The sequence below is a fragment of the Rhinatrema bivittatum genome, chromosome 16 (genome assembly GCF_901001135.1).
Source record: "Rhinatrema bivittatum chromosome 16, aRhiBiv1.1, whole genome shotgun sequence".
Taxonomy (NCBI): Eukaryota; Metazoa; Chordata; class Amphibia; order Gymnophiona; family Rhinatrematidae; genus Rhinatrema; species Rhinatrema bivittatum.
The window spans coordinates 5,230,623-5,253,340 of NC_042630.1; the positions used below are offsets into that span (position 1 = coordinate 5,230,623).

The following is a 22,718-nucleotide window of genomic DNA, read 5'->3' on the forward strand; positions in this document are numbered from 1 at the left end:
AGAGCGTGCCACTTGGTAGTGACTGAGGTTTGTTCTCAGCCGTGGTGTGCCCACGGATTTATAACCTCACAGCTCCTTTACGCTTCTGTATCTTTTTCCATCCTAATTAAATAAAAACGTGACTGTGTCAGGGAGAGCGTGCCACCAGGCAGTGACTGAGGTTTGTTTTCAGCCGTGGGGCGGCCACGGATTTATAACCTCACAGCTCTTTTACGCTTCTGTACCTTTTTCCATCCTAATTAAATAAAAACGTGACTGTGTCAGGGAGAGCGTGCCACCTGGCAGCGACTGAGGTTTTTTCTCTGCTGTGGTGCGGCCACGGATTTATAACCTCACAGCTCATTTACGCTTCTGTATCTTTTTCCATCCTAATTAAATAAGACGTGACTGTGTCAGGGAGAGCGTGCCACCAGGCAGTGACTGAGGTTTGTTTTCAGCCATGGTGCGGCAACGGATTTATAACCTCACAGCTCATTTACGCTTCTGTATCTTTTTCCATCCTAATTAAATAAAAACGTGACTGTGTCAGGGAGAGCGTGCCACCCGGCAGTGACTGAGGTTTGTTCTCAGCCGTGGTGTGGCCACGGATTTATAACCTCACAGCTCTTTTACGCTTCTGTATCTTTTTCCATCCTAATTAAATAAAAACGTGACTGTGTCAGGGAGAGCGTGCCACCAGGCAGTGACTGAGGTTTGTTCTCAGCCGTGGTGTGGCCACGGATTTATAACCTCACAGCTCCTTTACGCTTCTGTACCTTTATCCATCCGAATTAAATAAAAACGTGACTGTGTCAGGGAGAGCGTGCCACTTGGTAGTGACTGAGGTTTGTTCTCAGCCGTGGTGTGCCCACGGATTTATAACCTCACAGCTCCTTTACGCTTCTGTATCTTTTTCCATCCTAATTAAATAAAAATGTGACTGTGTCAGGGAGAGCGTGCCACCAGGCAGTGACTGAGGTTTTTTTTCAGCCGTGGTGCGGCCACGGATTTATAACCTCACAGCTCTTTTACGCTTCTGTACCTTTTTCCATCCTAATTAAATAAAAACGTGACTGTGTCAGGGAGAGCGTGCCACCTGGCAGCGACTGAGGTTTTTTCTCTGCTGTGGTGCGGCCACGGATTTATAACCTCACAGCTCATTTACGCTTCTGTATCTTTTTCCATCCTAATTAAATAAGACGTGACTGTGTCAGGGAGAGCGTGCCACCAGGCAGTGACTGAGGTTTGTTTTCAGCCGTGGTGCGGCAACGGATTTATAACCTCACAGCTCATTTACGCTTCTGTATCTTTTTCCATCCTAATTAAATAAAAACGTGACTGTGTCAGGGAGAGCGTGCCACCCGGCAGTGACTGAGGTTTGTTCTCAGCCGTGGTGTGGCCACGGATTTATAACCTCACAGCTCTTTTACGCTTCTGTACCTTTATCCATCCGAATTAAATAAAAACGTGACTGTGTCAGGGAGAGCGTGCCACTTGGTAGTGACTGAGGTTTGTTCTCAGCCGTGGTGTGCCCACGGATTTATAACCTCACAGCTCCTTTACGCTTCTGTATCTTTTTCCATCCTAATTAAATAAAAACGTGACTGTGTCAGGGAGAGCGTGCCACCAGGCAGTGACTGAGGTTTGTTCTCCCTCTGTTGCAAGGGCCCCCTGTTTGTACCACAGAGCAGACATCTTCAGACTTCCCTGGCAGCCTCCCCCTGACAGGGAGTCTGCATGCATCAGCAAGAGGAGAAAGCGCTGAGCTGGCAGCGAGCACTATTTATCTGTAACGCTTACTGTCCATGCAATAAAGGCTGATTTACCCCAACCCCCTCCCAGCAGCCTGGCCCCATTTTATTAATAGTTAACAAGAGATGATAAGAAGGGCAGAGGCAGCTTTGTGCTCACATTACAGACGGCAGGCTCTCTGCAGGGCTGTGACCCTTGTATTGGGCCAGCAGTGAAGCGATGGAAAGCTGAGGACCACACGGGCTTCACAGACCACACCGAGGGCCACTGAAGAAGGGATCTGGGTGAGGGCTTCTACGCTCAGCTACAAGATCCCCCCCCCCCCCCCCCGGGCCAATACACGGCATCATTGCCCACGAAGAGTCCTGACCCCTCCAAGATCTCCACGTACCCGTTACAGAAAGGGAGGCTTTAGCATGAAAAGCGAAAGGAGATTTAGTGAAGAAATGGAAAGTCATTAGCGAGTTACTAATTATCTGTTCTGTAAAAGAAGAGATTCCAAGATAAGGACACTGACCTTTCCAATTAGTCTGAGGACCGCCTGGGTGCCTTATTACCTACAGCAGGGTCTCTTCTCCGGATAAGAGTGCTCTATGTTCAGTCAGCCTGCCCTGGAATAAGGAGAGATTTACATCAAAGTCCAGTTATAATCATTCTGGAAAGGGGCTGGATGGAGGTGTGACTGCTCAGAAGGGAGAGGGGGGCTAGCGAGGAGACGGGGGAAGTGAGAGCGAAAGAGAGAGGAGGACTGAAGTGAAAGAAGTGCACGTGAGAGAGGAGGAGAAAAGTGAAAGAAGTGCACGTGAGAGAGGTTTGGTACCTCAGTGCCAGAGGTCGTAGCACACTCGCACATCCACACTCTCATCTCTCAGACATGGGGTGGCCTTTATGTTTCGTAATTGGAGGTCTTGGTCAGCCCTGACAGAGAGCAAGGGAAGGGAATGGCGCATTTCTCCTTTCCAGGGTGAGAGTGCGTCAGTTGCCATTCTGTAAGCTCTTTGCAGGCCACAGGTCCTGATCTTTCAATGCGTGTTAGGTCAGCTCTCCCATTCCTGCACACTTACACCCTCACAGCTCCTGTACCTTTTTCCAAGTTTATTAAATAAAACCGTGACTATGTCAGGGAGAGCGTGCCACCCGGCAGTGACAGGTTTGTTCTGCCTCTCCCTACTCTCTGGACTTGCCCTGTTCTTCCTCTCGCTCCTTCTCCTTCTCTCGCTTCTTCTGGTGCTCTGCCTGCATCTTCTGCCTCTCCCTACTCTCTGGACCTGCCCTGTTCTTCCTCTCGCTCCTTCTCCTTCTCCTCCTCCTCCTCTCGCTTCTTCTGGTGCTCTGCCTGCATCTTGTGCCTCTCCGCGGCCTCCTCCCTCCTCATTTCTGCTTTCTCTGCCTCGGCCTGTTGTGCTCTGCGGGCCTCATCCATTTGGTTTACCACCAGATTCAAAACACATTGTGGGGGGTGAGAGGGGGACAGAGCCTCCAGCTGCGGGGGTGCGTCCCAGCGCGATGCTGCACAATTCTGCACAGAGGAACCGGAATGCATCTGGAATTCATATCTGATGTGCCTGCTCTCCTGTGCACACGATTTAGTATCGGCCCACATGCAAATGAGGGCCCGCTGTAAAAAGAGGCGCTAGGGACACTTTCAATGCGTGTTAGGACTTGCAGATATATTTCATTTCTATATGTGCATCAGATTCCCATTTAATAACGTGCGCCCTTAGTCTGAGGCCTGTGGGAAGGTCGTGTGTACCATGCCCCAGCAGAGGCACAGGGCACTCACCATGAGCCCCCAGGGGCAAACATTCTCTGCTTTTAATTCCTCTCTTTCTGAACATTTGGTGCGCAGAGGACCCTCCTCGCAGCCTCGTCCCCCTAGTGATGTCACCGTCTGTTTCTGATGAATGAGCTCACCTGTGCCCTTCCCTTCTGGTTGAGAAGCTACACTCTTCCCACCCCCTCACCCCACACCAGCCCACCCCACCAGGGCCGCACACACCCTCCAGAACATAAGAACATAAGAACATAAGAAATTGCCATACTGGGTCAGACCAAGGGTCCATCAAGCCCAGCATCCTGTTTCCAACAGTGGCCAATCCAGGCCACAAGAACCTGGCAATTACCCAAACACTAAGAAGATCCCATGCTACTGATGCAATTAATAGCAGTGACTATTCCCTAAGTAACTTGATTAATTGCCATTAATGGACATTACCTCCAGGTGTCACATATTGCTTGCATCTAAACTTGAGACAGGAAACTGGTCCTTCACAACGTTGGAGTCATTTTTTGTTACTTTTGCTGAGAATGTATAAAGAGGATATTAGGCCGTAGGGATTCAGAGTTCTCACCCAGACACAAACCAGTTTGAAGGCCACAGGCCAACCCCTGAGTGAACTCCTGTTTACTGTCTTACATTGTGAAAAGTTTACAAACAGGCAACAGTCTGTTTATGAGAAAACTAGCAATTAACTTATACTAAAGCCTGAGAGAGAGAATGAAGCCCACGCAGCTGTGTCTGAAACCTGATAAGAACTCAGAGGGAGGGAACGCCGTTGCTTTCACAAGCGTTTGTAGTGTATAAGGAGAGACTGCGAGAAAGAGAGAGGAGGGAGATGCGGTTGTTTTAAAATTTACCTTTGTAGAGTGACAAAATAGTTACTCGTCAAGGGGAAAAAAAACTGAACCAGATCCTGGTTTATCCCAATGCATGCAGTGAGACGTAAATCTGCTTTTCTTATGGAACTCAATAGAGAAATTTCTATGAATGCAATGGGGTAAAACCAGGCCTGGATTGGCTTGTCCTCCTTGACATGGAGTTATATGGTCACCCTATTCTTACAAAAATCCCTGCTAGGGGGAAAGACCTCTTATAGGAAAGAAACCACCAGAAGTTCATCAGATCAATAAGATGTCCTGACAGGATCCAAGATGGCGTCTTGGTAGCAGGACGTGTATGAGGAGGGCTCCCGAGCTGAAAGTTTTTTTCCTGCAAAAATTATGCCGCACACCAAGAGGAAAGGTAGAGTCAGGGTAGAGACCCCGACAGCCCAGACTCCTACCTTATTTCAGCCTTCAATCGGGAACTTCTTTCTACCAAGCAGTGGAAATACCCCGGGAGACGCGGCCGTTGTATGCGCTGATGGAGAGCAAACGCCGACGCATCTAGGCCTTAACATCTCGTTAAGCCCCGGGGCTCCCTCTAAACCTTTGCCTCCAGGACTTGCCACATCCCCGGATTTGGGAACGGAAGTCAGACCGGAGTTGCCAGACTTACCCGACTCCATCGAGGGAAATCCGATGGGAGAGGAGGCGAGCCAAGAGAATAGAGGGGAAGGACTCCCTCTAACTTCAACACCGGAAGAAGGCAAAGGACGTGCAGAGGCCTCCAGAGAGAGGCACGGTGACTGCACGGAGAGAACAGTGAGTCAAAATCTAATTCCAAGTGTTCCACAAACGCATAATATTTCTTTGGAAAATGTGTGGGCAGTCCTTGTTGATTTAAAGTTATCTATTGAAACAACAAATAAAACGCTGATAGAAATGCAGAATCGCGTTACCCAGATTGATCCGATAATATCAAACCATAAAGAAAAGATTCAATCCCTTGAAAATCGGGTGGAAGTTATAGAGAAAGCCCAAAATGGGTTGATACTTGGAGACAATGCAAATTCAAGGAAAATTGAGATGCTGGAAAATCAAGCCAGATATAAAAACCTTAGGATACTAAATTTTCCTAATATCAGACTGATATCCACCTACGAGATGTATAAAAAATACATTTCAGAAGTCTTGATGTTAACACCAGGAGAAATACCGGTGATGGAGAAGATTTTCTTCATAAACCAAAAGAAAATGGAAAAGAAAGATCAAGAACCGGGAAAAAATGGATCACAACAACAACAGGAAATGGAAAATATAACAGCATTTCTTGAACAAAGCATGACTGATCAAGTAGAGCAAAGGGGGACGTTATGTGTGAAATTTGCAAATATAGCAGATAGAGATAAAATGCTGAGGTTATCTCTTAAAAATAGAGACAAGAAGTTCCTGGGTCAGAAAGTCTGGACATACCCTGATATAACTAAAACCACACAATTACGTAGAAAAAAATTTCTTTTAATGGGCCAAGAGGTGAAAACCCTTGGTGCTCAGTTTATGATTTATTACCCCAGTAAATGTGTGGTTAAATTCCAAAGTGAGAGGTTTGTGTTTTTAGAACCGCTTGAATTACGAAAGTTTATTGATGCAAAATTACCTAGAGCTTGCTGATATCAGTTAAAGGGAATAGTTTGAAAGCACTGCTTACCTGCTTTATGCTTTATGTTTTAGCAATAATGCTTTTTCTTCTTTCTTGCTCTAATTACATCTTGGATCTCCTATTACTTTATAACGGGGGTTAGTTTTTGTTTCGTTCTAACCTATATTATTTCTCTTAGAAAAAGTTTGTAATATGCAGATTTTCTTGATTTAAACAGAGTATAGTATAGGAATGGAAATTGCCTGTAATATTATTTGTACCCAATCTGTGACATGCGGTATTGCTGTCTTGTATTTTGAAATGCATAATAAAAAAAAAAAAAAAAGATGTCCTGACACCAAGTGCTCTGATCCCTCCCCGTTACCCACATGTTCTGGCTTGGTGAAATGTTTAGGGTCTGAAGGGTTAAAGTGAAGCTGTTACTAATCCTTTTCTGCATCAGCACCCAGCAGTGACATCTGTGGTTTCTAGAAGCTGAGAGAACCCAGGCCTCTGCCCAACATCCTGTGAGAGAGGCGAGGGGGCGGCTGACCACTCTCTCATTGGACAGAGACCCAGACAACGGCGGCTCCCTGTCACCTTTTCTCCTGCCATCATGAGTGTGTGGTCAGTGAGGTTTCCACCAGGCCCACGTTATCCTTGGTAACCATGGCAGCAGGTGACTGGCACGCCACAGGAAACGAGGCCGACGCAGTCAGAGGCAGCCACAATGGCCGGGGCAGAGCAGACGTGCAGGACCTCCAGGAGGGTGGAAGGAATGCAGAGAATTTCCATGCACTAAACACTGCAGTTACGACCCTTGTGCGTGACCGGACATCGGAGCCTCAGAGTGACCATTACCCACATCCCGTTCCACGTCATGACACCTGCACTGGGTGTTATCTCTGCCTGGACGTGGCTGGAGAGGGCAGGATCTCTGTCACTTCCCCTCTTTGTGACCGCATGGGAGGGTCTCTCCTCAACATCCCATGTAACTGACACTGAGACTCCTCCTGTCACTGAGGTCTTGAATTTGACTCTCAGAGGCTGCAGAGACAGGCGGTGTCCTGATCATTCTCCCCTACACTGCGAGGAATCCCTGAGCTGTGTCTCCGATGCAGGGCTCTGAAGCTCTGGAACAAGAAGAGGCGCGGGATGAGCGTCTCCGTTACCCCATGGGTGAGGACCAGGGCACTTCTGGGGCAGCGGCTACAGGTGAACAGTCAGGTTTTTCATGCAGATCCAGTGCCTCGTTTTACCCCACGGCAAGCATGGACTCAGTAGGGAAACATCAGAACTACAAGTCCCAGCATGCAAGAGGGCTAAAACCAGGACTGGATCAACCTGAATAAAATGGAACCAGCTGGGACCCTTTAGTGACTGGAGCCACTTTACTTTCTAATGAAGGGAAGCAGTGGTTACAGTCCAAGAGTTCAGTCACGGGAGTGAGCGGGTTCCATGCAGGTGTTTATTACCCATCCTTAGCAGTGATAACCTCAGTGAGCACAGGGACGTATGGGCAGTAAGGAGCCTCTCAGACAGGTGTGAGACACTTACCAGGACACGGGAGGTCTTCCCTGGGGAGTGAGGGGCTCCCATGCAGGTATTTATTACCCATCCTTAGCAGTGATAACCTCAGTGAGCACAGGGACGTATGGGCAGTAAGGAGCCTCTCAGACAGGCATGAGACATCGGACCAGGGCACGGGAGGTCTTCCCTGGGGAGTGAGCGGCTCCCATGAAGGTATTTATTACCCATCCTTAGCAGTGATAAGCTCAGTGAGCACAGGGACGTAGGGGCAGTAAGGAGCCTCTCAGACAGGTGTGAGACACTGGACCAGGGCACGGGAGATCTTCCCTGGGGAGTGAGGGGCTCCCATGCAGGTATTTATTACCCATCCTTAGCAGTGATAACCTCAGTGAGCACAGGGACGTATGGGGCAGTAAGGAGCCTCTCAGACAGGTGTGAGACACTTACCAGGGCACGGGAGGTCTTCCCTGGGGAGTGAGAGGCTCCCATGCAGGTATTTATTACCCATCCTTAGCAGTGATAACCTCAGTGAGCACAGGGACGTAGGGGCAGTAAGGAGCCTCTCAGACAGGTGTGAGACACTTACCAGGGCACAGGAGGTCTTCCTTGGGGAGTGAGGGGCTACCATGCAGGTATTTATTACCCATCCTTAGCAGTGATAACCTCAGTGAGCACAGGGACGTATGGGCAGTAAGGAGCCTCTCAGACAGGTGTGAGACACTGGACCAGGGCACAGGAGGTCTTCCTTGGGGAGTGAGGGGCTCCCATGCAGGTATTTATTACCCAACCTTAGCAGTGATAACCTCAGTGAGCACAGGGACGTATGGGCAGTAAGGAGCCTCTCAGACAGGTGTGAGACACTTACCAGGGCACAGGAGGTCTTCCTTGGGGAGTGAGGGGCTCCCATCGCGGAAAGATTAAATGATTTCTTTGCTTCGGTGTTTACTGAAGAGGATGTTGGGGAGGTACCCGTAATGGAGAAGGTTTTCATGGGTAATGATTCAGATGGACTGAATCAAATCACGGTGAACCTAGAAGATGTGGTAGGCCTGATTGACAAACTGAAGAGTAGTAAATCACCTGGACCGGATGGTATACACCCCAGAGTTCTGAAGGAACTAAAAAATGAAATTTCAGACCTATTAGTAAAAATTTGTAACTTGTCATTAAAATCATCCATTGTACCTGAAGACTGGAGGATAGCAAATGTAACCCCAATATTTAAAAAGGGCTCCAGGGGCGATCCGGGAAACTACAGACCGGTTAGCCTGACTTCAGTGCCAGGAAAAATAGTGGAAAGTGTTATAAACATCAAAATCACAGAACATATAGAAAGACATGGTTTAATGGAACAAAGTCAGCATGGCTTTACCCCAGGGCAAGTCTTGCCTCACAAATCTGCTTCACTTTTTGAAGGAGTTAATAAACATGTGGATAAAGGTGAACCGGTAGATATAGTATACTTGGATTTTCAGAAGGCGTTTGACAAAGTTCCTCATGAGAGGCTTCTAGGAAAAGTAAAAAGTTATGGGATAGGTGGCGATGTCCTTTCGTGGATTGCAAACTGGCTAAAAGACAGGAAACAGAGAGTAGGATTAAATGGGCAATTTTCTCAGTGGAAGGGAGTGGACAGTGGAGTGCCTCAGGGATCTGTATTGGGACCCTTACTGTTCAATATATTTATAAATGATCTGGAAAGAAATACACGAGTGAGATAATCAAATTTGCAGATGACACAAAATTGTGCAGAGTAGTTAAATCACAAGCAGATTGTGATAAATTGCAGGAAGACCTTGTGAGACTGGAAAATTGGGCATCCAAATGGCAGATGAAATTTAATGTGGATAAGTGCAAGGTGATGCATATAGGGAAAAATAACCCATGCTATAATTACACGTTGTTGGGTTCCATATTAGGTGCTACAACCCAAGAAAGAGATCTAGGTGTCATAGTGGATAACACATTGAAATCGTCGGCTCAGTGTGCTGCGGCAGTCAAAAAAGCAAACAGAATGTTGGGAATTATTAGAAAAGGAATGGTGAATAAAACGGAAAATGTCATAATGCCTCTGTATCGCTCCATGGTGAGACCGCACCTTGAATACTGTGTACAATTCTGGTCGCCGCATCTCAAAAAAGATATAATTGCGATGGAGAAGGTACAGAGAAGGGCTACCAAAATGATAAGGGGAATGGAACAGCTCCCCTATGAGGAAAGACTAAAGAGGTTAGGACTTTTCAGCTTGGAGAAGAGACGGCTGAGGGGGGATATGATAGAGATGTTTAAAATCATGAGAGGTCTAGAACGGGTAGATGTGAATCGGTTATTTACTCTTTCGGATAATAGACTAGGGGGCACTCCATGAAGTTAGCATGGGGCACATTTAAAACTAATCGGAGAAAGTTCTTTTTTACTCAATGCACAATTAAACTCTGGAATTTGTTGCCAGAGAATGTGGTTCGTGCAGTTAGTATAGCTGTGTTTAAAAAAGGATTGGATAAGTTCTTGGAGGAGAAGTCCATTACCTGCTATTAAGTTCACTTAGAGAATAGCCACTGCCATTAGCAATGGTTACATGGAATAGACTTAGTTTTTTGGGTACTTGCCAGGTTCTTATGGCCTGGATTGGCCACTGTTGGAAACAGGATGCTGGGCTTGATGGACCCTTGGTCTGACCCAGTATGGCATTTTCTTATGTTCTTATGTTCTTATTACCCATCCTTAGCAGTGATAACCACAGTGAGCACAGGGACGTATGGGCAGTAAGGAGCCTCTCAGACAGGTGTGAGACACTTACCAGGGCACGGGGGGTCTTCCTTGGGGAGTGAGCGGCTCCCATGCAGGTATTTATTACCCATCCTTAGCAGTGATAACCTCAGTGAGCACAGGGACGTATGGGCAGTAAGGAGCCTCTCAGACAGGTGTGAGACATCGGACCAGGGCACGGGAGGTCTTCCCTGGGGAGTGAGGGGCTCCCATGCAGGTATTTATTACCCATCCTTAGCAGTGATAACCTCAGTGAGCACAGGGACGTATGGGCAGTAAGGAGCCTCTCAGACAGGTGTGAGACACTTACCAGGGCACGGGGGGTCTTCCCTGGGGAGTGAGAGGCTCCCATGCAGGTATTTATTACCCAACCTTAGCAGTGATAACCTCAGTGAGCACAGGGACGTAGGGGCAGTAAGGAGCCTCTCAGACAGGTGTGAGACACTTACCAGGGCACGGGGGTCTGCCCTGGGGAGTGAGGGGCTCCCATGCAGGTATTTATTACCCAACCTTAGCAGTGATAACCTCAGTGAGCACAGGGACGTATGGGCAGTAAGGAGCCTCTCAGACAGGCATGAGACATCGGACCAGGGCACGGGGGGTCTTCCCTGGGGAGTGAGGGGCTCCCATGCAGGTATTTATTACCCATCCTTAGCAGTGATAACCTCAGTGAGCACAGGGACGTATGGGCAGTAAGGAGCCTCTCAGACAGGTGTGAGACATCGGACCAGGGCACGGGAGGTCTTCCCTGGGGAGTGAGGGGCTCCCATGCAGGTATTTATTACCCATCCTTACAGTGATAACCTCAGTGAGCACAGGGACGTATGGGCAGTAAGGAGCCTCTCAGACAGGTGTGAGACACTTACCAGGGCACGGGGGGTCTTCCCTGGGGAGTGAGAGGCTCCCATGCAGGTATTTATTACCCATCCTTAGCAGTGATAACCTCAGTGAGCACAGGGACGTATGGGCAGTAAGGAGCCTCTCAGACAGGCGTGAGACATGGGACCAGGGCACGGGGGGTCTTCCCTGGGGAGTGAGGGGCTCCCATGCAGGTATTTATTACCCATCCTTAGCAGTGATAACCTCAGTGAGTACAGGGACGTATGGGCAGTAAGGAGCCTCTCAGACAGGTGTGAGACATGGGACCAGGGCACGGGGGTCTGCCCTGGGGAGTGAGGGGCTCCCATGCAGGTATTTATTACCCATCCTTACAGTGATAACCTCAGTGAGCACAGGGACGTATGGGCAGTAAGGAGCCTCTCAGACAGGTGTGAGACACTTACCAGGGCACGGGGGTCTTCCCTGGGGAGTGAGCGGCTCCCATGCAGGTATTTATTACCCATCCTTACAGTGATAACCTCAGTGAGCACAGGGACGTATGGGCAGTAAGGAGCCTCTCAGACAGGTGTGAGACACTTACCAGGGCACGGGGGGTCTTCCCTGGGGAGTGAGAGGCTCCCATGCAGGTATTTATTACCCATCCTTAGCAGTGATAACCTCAGTGAGCACAGGGACGTATGGGCAGTAAGGAGCCTCTCAGACAGGCGTGAGACATGGGACCAGGGCACGGGGGGTCTTCCCTGGGGAGTGAGGGGCTCCCATGCAGGTATTTATTACCCATCCTTAGCAGTGATAACCTCAGTGAGTACAGGGACGTATGGGCAGTAAGGAGCCTCTCAGACAGGTGTGAGACATGGGACCAGGGCACGGGGGGTCTTCCCTGGGGAGTGAGGGGCTCCCATGCAGGTATTTATTACCCATCCTTACAGTGATAACCTCAGTGAGCACAGGGACGTATGGGCAGTAAGGAGCCTCTCAGACAGGTGTGAGACACTTACCAGGGCACGGGGGTCTTCCCTGGGGAGTGAGCGGCTCCCATGCAGGTATTTATTACCCATCCTTAGCAGTGATAACCTCAGTGAGCACAGGGACGTATGGGCAGTAAGGAGCCTCTCAGACAGGCGTGAGACATCGGACCAGGGCACACCAACGTCTTCTAAACCATAAAACTGCCATTGCTGTGGTAGAGCCAAAGCTCTTCATGAGCACTGAGAGTGCAGCCACCTCTGGGTGGGAAACAAGGCATTAATTAGTTATGTGGCTAATTACAGGGGGTTTGTGGAGCACTGAGGGGAATCGGGTGAGAGAGGCTGAGGAATAAGGAGTTTACAGACGCGAAAGCATTAATGACCTGCCCGTGGTCTGTGATCAGAGAGACAGAACTTGACGAGGGTGCATGCGATTTCTCGGATCTGTTCCCTTAGGGACGTCCCTGTTTCATGGCGGCAGCTCGTCTTAGCAGCAGAAAAAGCCCCTCCTGGGCCGGTCTGGTTTCAAAGGGCGAGCACTGCCGTGCGGTGGATCTGGGTTTGATTCCTGGGTCTGATTCCTGCTCTCCAGGCCGGCTGGGGCTGCTGTAGAGGCAGCGCACATCATCCCTGGGGGTGGGGGACGAGGGGAGCAGGGAGTGCAAGGCATCAGGCAATGCTGACATCTGATAGCCAGGCCTAGGATCCACGTTAGCCCGGATCTAGGGGGAGCTGTGGATCGTGGCCCCTGAGAAAGGGCGGTCACTGCAATGCAGGTCAGGATTGGAAGGAGATGTAAATGTGGGGATCACTCCCCCATCCCTCGCGGCTGGGTTGCTGTGAATGAAGCCCCCTACATCATCGCTCCTTAAAGGCCGGTTCCAGCAGGAAGAAACTGTCCTGCCAAAAGTACAAAACACATCTTGAGCTTTACGATCTATTTCCACTCAGCAGTGAATGAGTGAATAAAAAGTGGTTTAACTGGGAAGCGGAGCAGATGTGAGCTGGGAGTCCCAGCGCAGACATTTATTTATGTATTTATAAGATTTTCTATACCGTCGATTAGACAGGCCATCTCAGTGGTTCACAACACATCATAGAACAGATAAAACACAATTGTTATTCATAAAACAACTAAAATACAGTTTGTTTTCATAAAAGAAAATAAAGGTTACTCATAATAAAATAATAATGATATTCGGCATAATACTAAGCTAATAACAACGTAAGAGCACTATTCATAAATATAAATAGAATAGTAAAATCGTATCTATAGTCATAACAACTATCTAGGAGCTTTTTCTCACGCTCACTCTTCAGTGCATCATTAACTTTATTTCTGCTCAGTTCCCTCCGATGTAAAATGCCTCCTTAAACAGCCAGGTTTTTAAACTTTGATTGAAGTTTCTCAGATCTTTTTGCAGTCGTAGTTGTTCAGGTAACTCATTCGATAATCCAGGGCCTGCTATTGACAGAGCTCTGTCTCTGACTTGACTTAAATGAGCTGAGTGTAGAGATGGAGTCGTTACTAATCCTTCGCTAGCTGACCTCAGCTTCCTTTCTGGCACATGTAAGCGAATAGCAGCATTAAGCCAAACTATTTGTTCCTCATGAATTAATTCGTGTAGGTTGCATAATACCTTGAATTTAATGCGAGACTGAATTGGAAGCCAGTGTAGTGCAGCTAGAATTGGTGTAATGTGCTCCCTCTTAGTGTTCATGCTGCTGTATTCTGTAAAATGTGTACTGCTCTAATCCTTATGTCTGGAATTGCAGTAATCTGTACTCGCAAATATTAATGCTCGTAGTGTTCGAAAATCGCTTTGATGGAATAATGGTTTCAATCTTTAAAGCATCATTAATTCATATAGCCCTCCCTTACTATTTTTGTTATATGTTTTTTCATATTTAATTCTGAATCAATTATAACTCCTAGGTCCCTAACTGTGTCTGATAATTTTAAATTCGGATCTTTATGGGTTATTGTTGATGATTGTCTATTCACTATAATTTTTCTCTCCAATAAGATGAATTCGGTTTTGTCAATATTTATAACTAATTCCATGAGTTAATAAATGTGAGATACATATTTGCAAGTTCAGAAGCTTTTTCTATTGTATCATCTATTGGTAAAATTATCTGAATATCATCAGCGTATATGTAGTAAATACAACATATATATATATATTAAATAGTGTTGCTGAAAGGACGGATCCTTGAGGATCCGTCATTTTGTCATTTTGTCATTTTATTCATTTTAACCCTATAAATTCGATTCTCCAAAAAAGAATTGAACCATTTTAATGTTATGCCACTTATTCCAATGTGCATTAATCTCTGAAGAAGTATATTATGATTTACAGTATCAAACGCTGCCGATAAATCTAACAAGATTAATAAGTATTTTTGTCCACTGTCAAATCCTCTCAGGACTGTGTCAGTTAGGGATAAAAGCAATGTTTCAGTGCGAAAATGTTCCCTAAAGCCACCTTGCACAGGATATAAAATATTATTGACCTCGAGATGTCTAGAAAGTTGGTTTTGTACTACCTTTTCTATAAGTTTGGAAATAAAAGATAAGTTTGGATTTTATCTCTGACGGATCTAGTTTACTTTCTTTTAATATGGCTTTGTAGTATATTTGGCAGTTAGCATTAAGTTAATGATTTGCATCCTGGTATTAACAATTTATTTATTTATTTAGAAACTTTTATATACCGGTATTTGTGGGGACATCATACCGGTTCACATAGTAACTGAAAGATTGGAAAATACATTGCAACAGGGGAATGTAACTGGGCGGGGGGAAGAACAGAAAGGCAGTAGGAAGGATAGGAGAACAAGAAGGTAATAACCAAAACAATTTACAATTTACAATGAAAGTCTCCTTAATAAGGAGGTTACCTGAAAGGGGACTGCGAGGGGGAGTGGAGGGAGTTATTCTGTGTAAGCATGGTTGAACAGGAGAGTTTTTAATTTCTTTTTGAATTTAAATGCACAGGGTTCAAGTTGCATGTGGACAGGTAGTGTATTCCAGAGAACGGGCCCGGCAATAGAGATGGCACGGTCTCGGGTGGAGGAGAGATGTGCCTGTTTCAAGGATTGAACGTGTAGGGTGCCTTTGTTGGTAGATCTGGTGGCTCGGATGGACAGGGGGGCAGTGAAAGGGAGGTCGAGCCAGTTGGAGTTGTGGGTGTAAATGGACTTGTGAATTATGGTCAGAGTTTTGTAGTGTATACGGGACATTATGGGGAGCCAATGTAAATCCTTGAGGATGGGGGTAATATGGTCATGTTTGCATGTGTTTGTAATGAGTCTTGCAGTAGCATTTTGCAGAAGTTGAAGGGGTTTGATAGAAGACAATGGGAGCCCTAAGAGGAGGGCATTACAGTAATCTAGTTTGGAGGTGAGGGTAGCTTGGATCACTGTGCGGAGGTCATGGGCGTAGAGCAGGGGTCTGAGTTTCTTTAGTACATTTAGCTTGAAGAAGCCAGTTTTGAGGATGGAGTTGATGTGAGGTTTCATACTTAGGTTGGGATCAAGAAGGACTCCGAGGTCTCTAACGGAGGGTTGAGCTGTGAGGAGGTTAAGTTTAGGGTCGTTAGGTAGGAGGTCAGGGGGGTGCGAGGAGATGTGAAGGAGTTCCGTTTTGTTGGTGTTGAGAGCAAGCTGAAGGTTGGTGAGGAGGGCGTTGATGGCTGCAAGGCACTTTTCCCAGTGCTCGAGGGCGTCAGATATGGAGTTGTGAATGGGAATGATGATCTGTACATCATCAGCATAAAGGTAGAATTTGAGTTTAAGGTCAGTGAGGAGGTGGCAGAGGGGAGTGAGGTAAATGTTGAATAGGGTAGATGAGAGTGAAGAGCCTTGCGGGACTCCTTGTTGTAGGGGGTATGAGGCAGATAGGTTGTTTCCAATTTTCACAGAGAACTTTCTGTTAGAGAGATAGGATTTGAACCAAGCAAGAGCTATTCCTGAGATGCCGATGCTTTCTAGCCGTGTCAGGAGGTGGTGGTGGCTGATGGTGTCAAAGGCCGCTGAGATGTCAAGAAGGGCGAGGAGGTAACTGTGGCCTTGTCCCAGACCTCTGAGGAGATAGTCAGTGAGGGAGAGCAGTAAGGATTCGGTGTTGAAGTGCTTCCTGAATCCAAATTGGGAGACGTTATGCCTGCTCGAGGCAGTTATGCCTGCTCGAGGCAGGCATAACTTGCGCGCGTTGGACCGGCCACCGGCGCATCATGGTCCGGTCTGGGGGCTGGTCCAGAGGCCACGGCCATGCCCCCGGAATGCCCCCGATGACGCGCTGGCCGCGACACGCCCCTGACATGCCCCCGGGAACGCCCACAATGATGCGCCGGCCTTGACACGCCCCCCTACACGCCCCCCAGGAAAGCCCTGGGACTTACGCGCGTCCTGGGGCTTGCGTGCACCGCCGAGCCTACTCAACATAGGCTCAGCGCGCGCAGGGGGAGTTTGGGCCAGGTTTTCGGGGGGTACGCGCATATCTTACGCGCATACCCCTTTGAAAATCTGGCCCATATTGTCCTTAGTTAAATTATTAACTATGCTAAACAGGGTACATGGATTACGCGCAAATTTTCTAATTTTGCTGCTATAATAATCTTTTTTGGCATTATCAATCATTTTGTTATATGTAGCCAGAAATGATCTAGAGATTCCTAGAGATTCATTAGATTTTTCTTTCCTCATTTCCTTTCTTTCTTCTCTAACAGCTTTTTTGCCTCTCTAATAGTCTGGTTATACCAGGCATTCTGTTTTTTTGTTGTAGTATTTATTGCATTTCGTCTTTACAGGATTGAGGCAATCAGCAATCTCTGCTGTTAACTTTATCCAGGAGTCAACTGCAGAGGTACCGTCTGGCAAAATTATTTTATCCCTGTTCTTATCTAGTTCTGTTTGAAGCTCCTCAATGTTAAACGGGGGACGGTGTTCAAATGTGAGGGTGCTGGCCTGTATTAAAAAAATGATCAGACCCAGGAACTGGTGAATATTTCATACTAGAGGTAGAAGCATTTTAATTTTTTATGATTAACAAAAACTAGGTCTAGAAAGTGTCCAGCTTGGTGTGTGGCCTCAGTAGTGAGGAGATTATATCCCAATGTATCCATGGTTTCTATTAGAATATTACAAGCTGCTGAAAGTGCTAGACTAACCATATGTAAATTAAAATCACCAAGTATTATTGTAGGTTTATCATGGTTCAATGCTGATACAAAAAATTCTATTAAAGATGAGATATTATACTCTAAAAGCCCAGGGGGACAATAAAGTAAACAGATCTGTAATATTTCAGTCTCAAATAATTGCTCAGGAACTTTTGCCACCAGAGGGACAGTTTTCGTCCTCTAAAATACTAACCCCAGCCTCCCTTTCTGCGCAGGTATCCAGCGGGTCCCTTGTTACCCCTCGTCCCACCGCGAGCTCCTGGTCTGGAGGACCCTGGCTAAGATTCTGGGCTTATCACAGGCTGCGCTGGTGCTGATGATGATCCTGCTCCTCCGTCTCTGTAAGTGACTGCACGGCCGCCAGTGGTTTGGCTGAGCTAAGGACAGAAGAGCAGCAGGGTCTGCATGATGGGACAGAAAGACAGACAGAGGTACAGAGGGAAAGAGGGACATCTGAGGGAGAGAAGACTGAAAATGAAGGAAGAAGAGACAAAATATAAATATAGAAAAATGCATGAAGAAAAGAGGGAAGAGTTATCCAGAGAGAAAGAGAAAATGAGACAGAGAGCGCGAGCTACAGTGAGTGAGAGAGACTGATACAGTGAGAGAGACAGTGAGTGAGAGAGAGAGGGACAGATACAGTGACAGAGAGAGACATACAGGGAATGAGAGAGAGATATATAGGGAGTGAGAGAAAGATACAATGACAGAGAGAGAGAGAAAGTTACAGTGAGTGAGAGAGACTGATACAGTGAGAGAGACAGTGAGTGAGAGAGAGAGGGACAGATACAGTGAGTGAGAGAGAAGGAGGTGACCCCCATAGATGATTTCATATTCCCCCTGCTCTGTGACGCCTTGTGCTCTTTCTTGTTACAGGTTCCCAGTGTTCCCAGTGCTCCCAGCAGGAAGCGCAGACACAATGTACCCCAGCTGGTAGCATGAAGGAGGTTACGAGCCCTGTGACCCAGGGAGCTGCACCTGGAGCAGCAGGTAACACTCAGCTCAGGGTCCCCCTGCATATTCTGAGAGAGGTTTTGTGTCAGTCATCACAGGGAGTCTCGGGGGGGGGGGAGGTGTCACTACTCCTGGTCCTGTCCCTGTAAGTCTTTCATTGGCTGGAGCGCCTGTCAATTTGGGCGCCCCAGCCAATGAAAGCACATAGACGGGCACGCCTATACAGTAAAATGGGTTGCGCAGTCCTAACGCTTCGCCTAACGCTTTGCAGACGCGGCTTGCATTTGCAAGCAATTTAAATAGCGTATCGAGCGGTATGTGATAAGAACAGTGCGAGCGGCAAACGAGGGTGCGCCCGGCACTGCCGCACTCTTTCTAACGCGGCCTTACTGTATCGACCTGAATGAAAGGTGTCAGCCGTCACAGGGAGTCTCGGGGGGGGGGGGGGGTCACTGCTCCTGATTCTGTCCCAGGAATTCTTGCACAATTACCTCCTCACATCCCCTTTACAGTTTATATACTTTTCCAACCTTTCCAATGAAAGGTGTCAGCCGTCACAGAGAGTCTCTGGGGGGGGGTCACTGCTCCTGATTCTGTCCCTGGAATTCTTGCACAATTACCTCCTCACATTCCCTTTACAGTTTATATACTTTTCTAACCTTTCCAATGAAAGGTGTCAGCCGTCACAGGGAGTCTCTGGGGGGGGGGGGGGGTCACTGCTCCTGATTCTGTCCCTGGAATTCTTGCACAATTACCTCCTCACATCCCCTTTACAGTTTATAGACTTTTCCAACCTTACCAATGAAAGGTGTCAGCCGTCACAGGGAGTCTCGGGGGGGGGGGGGGAGGGTCACTGCTCCTGATTCTGTCCCTTTATGTCTTGCACAATTACCTCCTCACATCCCCTTTACAGTTTATATACTTTTCTAACCTTTCCAATGAAAGGTGTCAGCCGTCACAGGGAGTCTCTGGGGGGGGGGGGGGTCACTGCTCCTGATTCTGCCCCTGGAATTCTTGCACAATACCTCCTCACATCCCCTTTACAGTTTATATACTTTTCCAACCTTACCAATGAAAGGTGTCAGCCGTCACAGGGAGTCTCTGGGGGGTGGGGGGGGGGGGGTCACTGCTCCTGATTCTGTCCCTGGAATTCTTGCACAATTACCTCCTCACATCCCCTTTACAGTTTATATACTTTTCTAACCTTTCCAATGAAAGGTGTCAGCCATCACAGGGAGTCTCTGGGGGGAGGGGGGGGTCACTGCTCCTGATTCTGTCCCTGGAATTCTTGCACAATTACCTCCTCACATTCCCTTTACAGTTTATATACTTTTCCAACCTTTCCAATGAAAGGTGTCAGCCATCACAGGGAGTCTCTGGGTGGGGGTCACTGCTCCTGATTCTGTCCCTGGAATTCTTGCACAATTACCTCCTCACATCCCCTTTACAGTTTATATACTTTTCTAACCTTTCCAATGAAAGGTGTCAGCCATCACAGGGAGTCTCTGGGGGGGTCACTGCTCCTGATTCTGCCCCTGGAATTCTTGCACAATTACCTCCTCACATTCCCTTTACAGTTTATAGACTTTTCTAACCTTTCCAATGAAAGGTGTCAGCCGTCACAGGGAGTCTCTGGGGGGGGGGGGTCACTGCTCCTGATTCTGTCCCTGTAATACTTGCACAATTACCTCCTCACATCCCCTTTACAGTTTATATACTTTTCTAACCTTTCCAATGAAAGGTGTCAGCCATCACAGGGAGTCTCTGGGTGGGGGTCACTGCTCCTGATTCTGTCCCTGGAATTCTTGCACAATTACCTCCTCACATCCCCTTTACAGTTTATAGACTTTTGCAACCTTTCCAATGAAATGTGAGAGTTTCAGGCCCGTGAGCTGCCGGCAGTGACTGAGGTTTGTCTCCAGGAGAGCTGCAGCTGCAGGGATTGCAAACTGAATCCACAGCTGGAGTTGGGCAGTGAAGGGACCAGTGCCATCGCTGCAGTTTGCATAACCCTGCCCCTGCACCACAGCTGGGACCCAGAGCAGAGGAGGGGATTGAGCGGGTGGGTGTTAGATATATTTATTTGTGTTTGGCTTGGATAGAAAGTGATAGGGGGTCCTGAGGGTTCATTCATCAAGAATTTGTGGGTGAAGGAGCAAGTGGTGATTTCAGAAAGGTTAGGTGAGACTGTAGGCATTTGGAAATAACCACGTTCTGAGGTCAGGTCTGAATTTTTTGGTTTCAGTAGTTAGGTGTGAAGTCCCAGGAAGAGAGCTGCAAAGTGTGGGACCTTCAATGGGGAACATTCGCTCTCTGAGCTGTGTTAGGTGTGAATTCTGCAACGAGGGCAGGGCCAGAAGTCCTTTGTCTTGAGATCTTAGTGATCTCTGTGGCATGAATGGTTGAAGCACCACCCCTACCAAGCCAGTGTTGTCAGAATGGAGGGAGGAATGGATCAATGTTAAGACTTTGTAATGTATCTATATCTAAATCTATCTATTGATGGTAGCAAATCACACAATCTATATTGTTCATGCAGTTTTGGTGCCACCGTGTGGCCATATTTAGAAATGCAGGTCTAGGTTAACCAGGATTGAATTCGTTGAAATTCTCTTTTAAACAGACTATAATTCATATTTATTTATTTATTGTCAGTAATATTCCACTGATACAAATAAGCAGTAGAGAGAAAATTTGTGTTTTGGTCACTAATATGTAGATCATGTTTGCTTAAACTATGAATCTTTTGTAATAAATGGCTGTAACCTTCCTGTAGCAAGTGGTATAAAGGTATTGAAAATAAGTAAAATATGTACTACCAACCGAAAATCTGTGGCAGAAGAATAAGATTTCACATGTCACAACAGTCTTAACTTGTATAATGAAATCTTTGCTACATATTTCACCTGGGATTTAAATGTTAGGTGGGAGTCTAAAGTGACTCCCAGATATCAGAGCTCATAAACACTGGAAACATCAGTACCAGACACTTTAAGTATTGGAAAAGTTGCAATGAATCAGAGCACAAAACCCATAATGATTTCCATTTACCCAAATTCAAAGCCAGCTTCCTTGCTGACATCCATTCATTGACTGCTGGAATACGATCAACAAGCCCAGGTGGAACAGATAAGCTGGACTTCATCCGCATAAAACTGAAAATGGATGTTAAATGAGGCAAGTAAATTTGGCAGTGGAAGCAGATAGGAGTTACACAGAGCAGGTAAAAGCACAGAGCCCTGCGGAACGCCTGAAACGAATGGGAACGAGTCTGATTGAGAAGACCCAGGCCTTACCTGTGGGTAACGATTTGTAAGAAAGGACTGGAACCGTTTAAGTACTCCAGGGCCTAGCCTAAGTCCTGCCAATCGGGCTAACAAAATAATATTTATTTATTTATTTATTTATTTATTTATTTAAAGGATTTATATACCGGAAGTTCCTCCTTGGCACCCCCACATCACACATCAAGCCGTTACAGCTGTTACAAAACGCCGCCGCTCGGATACTGTCAAATTCTAAAAAAAGAGACCATATTACTCCCACCCTCATCCAATTACACTGGCTCCCAATACGCTCAAGAATACTTTATAAAGTACTCTCCCTCATACACAAAAGTCTGTTAAACTCCAACCTCAATTGGATCAACCCCCACCTCCTCCCACGTACCTCCAACAGACCCACCCGCCCTACCCTGCAAGGAACCTTACGCACCCAACCCATCAAATCACTCAAACTATCCTCCACCATAAGCAGAGCCTTCTCTCTCGCCGGACCCACAATATGGATCTCATTGCCCTATGACATACGCATGGAGTCCTACACCCCCAAGTTCAAAAAAAAATTGAAAACCTGGCTTTTCCAGCAAGCCTACCCCTTGACACTGCCCAATTCATAATTACTCAGCAACCTACGATTAAGTATGCTCCACGACTACGACTAAGATTGCCTTACGACCAACGATTTATGCCTTGATGTCTTTGATGACGACTGATGCTTTGTATATAGTTTTATGTATGTTATATTTATAGTTTTCTCTATTTATTGACCTATTAATTTGCATTGCCTACTCCCCCGGTTATTTGTATTGTTATCGGTTATTTGTAAGGGCGCTGCCCATAAGTTTTTTGTTCTTTGTGAACCGATATGATGTGCGAACGGCTATCGGTATATAAGAGACGTTAAATAAATAAATAAATAAATAAATAAATAAATAAATAAATTTACAAGGAACAGTAACTATCGCTTCAATTAGCGGTTTACATTGAACATAATTAATCAAAGTAACAAATTCGTATAAATTGCTAAACAGTTAATAACATACGAGTTAATAAATAAATAACATGGTTATATGTTTGTCAACATGATTATATGTATATATGATTATATAGTAAATCCATAACATGATTATATGATTAAGTACAATTCAATAATGATTTCTTCAGGAAGTTATATGCTATATGGGGCTGGGAAAGAACGAATAATATGAAGATGCCTTTCTTC

The 22,718-nt window shown here is 46.6% G+C and overlaps 2 protein-coding genes across 4 annotated transcripts in view; both read left to right on the forward strand.

The window, feature by feature from the left end:
- Positions 1-22,718, forward strand: part of LOC115078357 (killer cell lectin-like receptor subfamily B member 1B allele C) — a 359,813-nt gene that overhangs the window by 240,169 nt on the left and 96,926 nt on the right. The gene's annotated exons all lie outside the window — the stretch shown is intronic.
- Positions 6,909-22,718, forward strand: part of LOC115078354 (killer cell lectin-like receptor subfamily B member 1B allele C) — a 30,770-nt gene continuing 14,960 nt past the window's right edge. Inside the window, exons 1-3 of one of the 2 annotated variants that reach the window (XM_029581258.1) lie at positions 6,909-7,150; positions 17,477-17,602; positions 18,138-18,251. In XM_029581258.1, coding sequence (XP_029437118.1) covers positions 7,087-7,150; positions 17,477-17,602; positions 18,138-18,251 — 304 coding nt within the window. In that variant the 5' untranslated portion in view covers positions 6,909-7,086. The remainder of the gene's footprint in view (positions 7,151-17,476; positions 17,603-18,137; positions 18,252-22,718) is intronic. The other variant, XM_029581257.1, reaches the window with a different exon arrangement.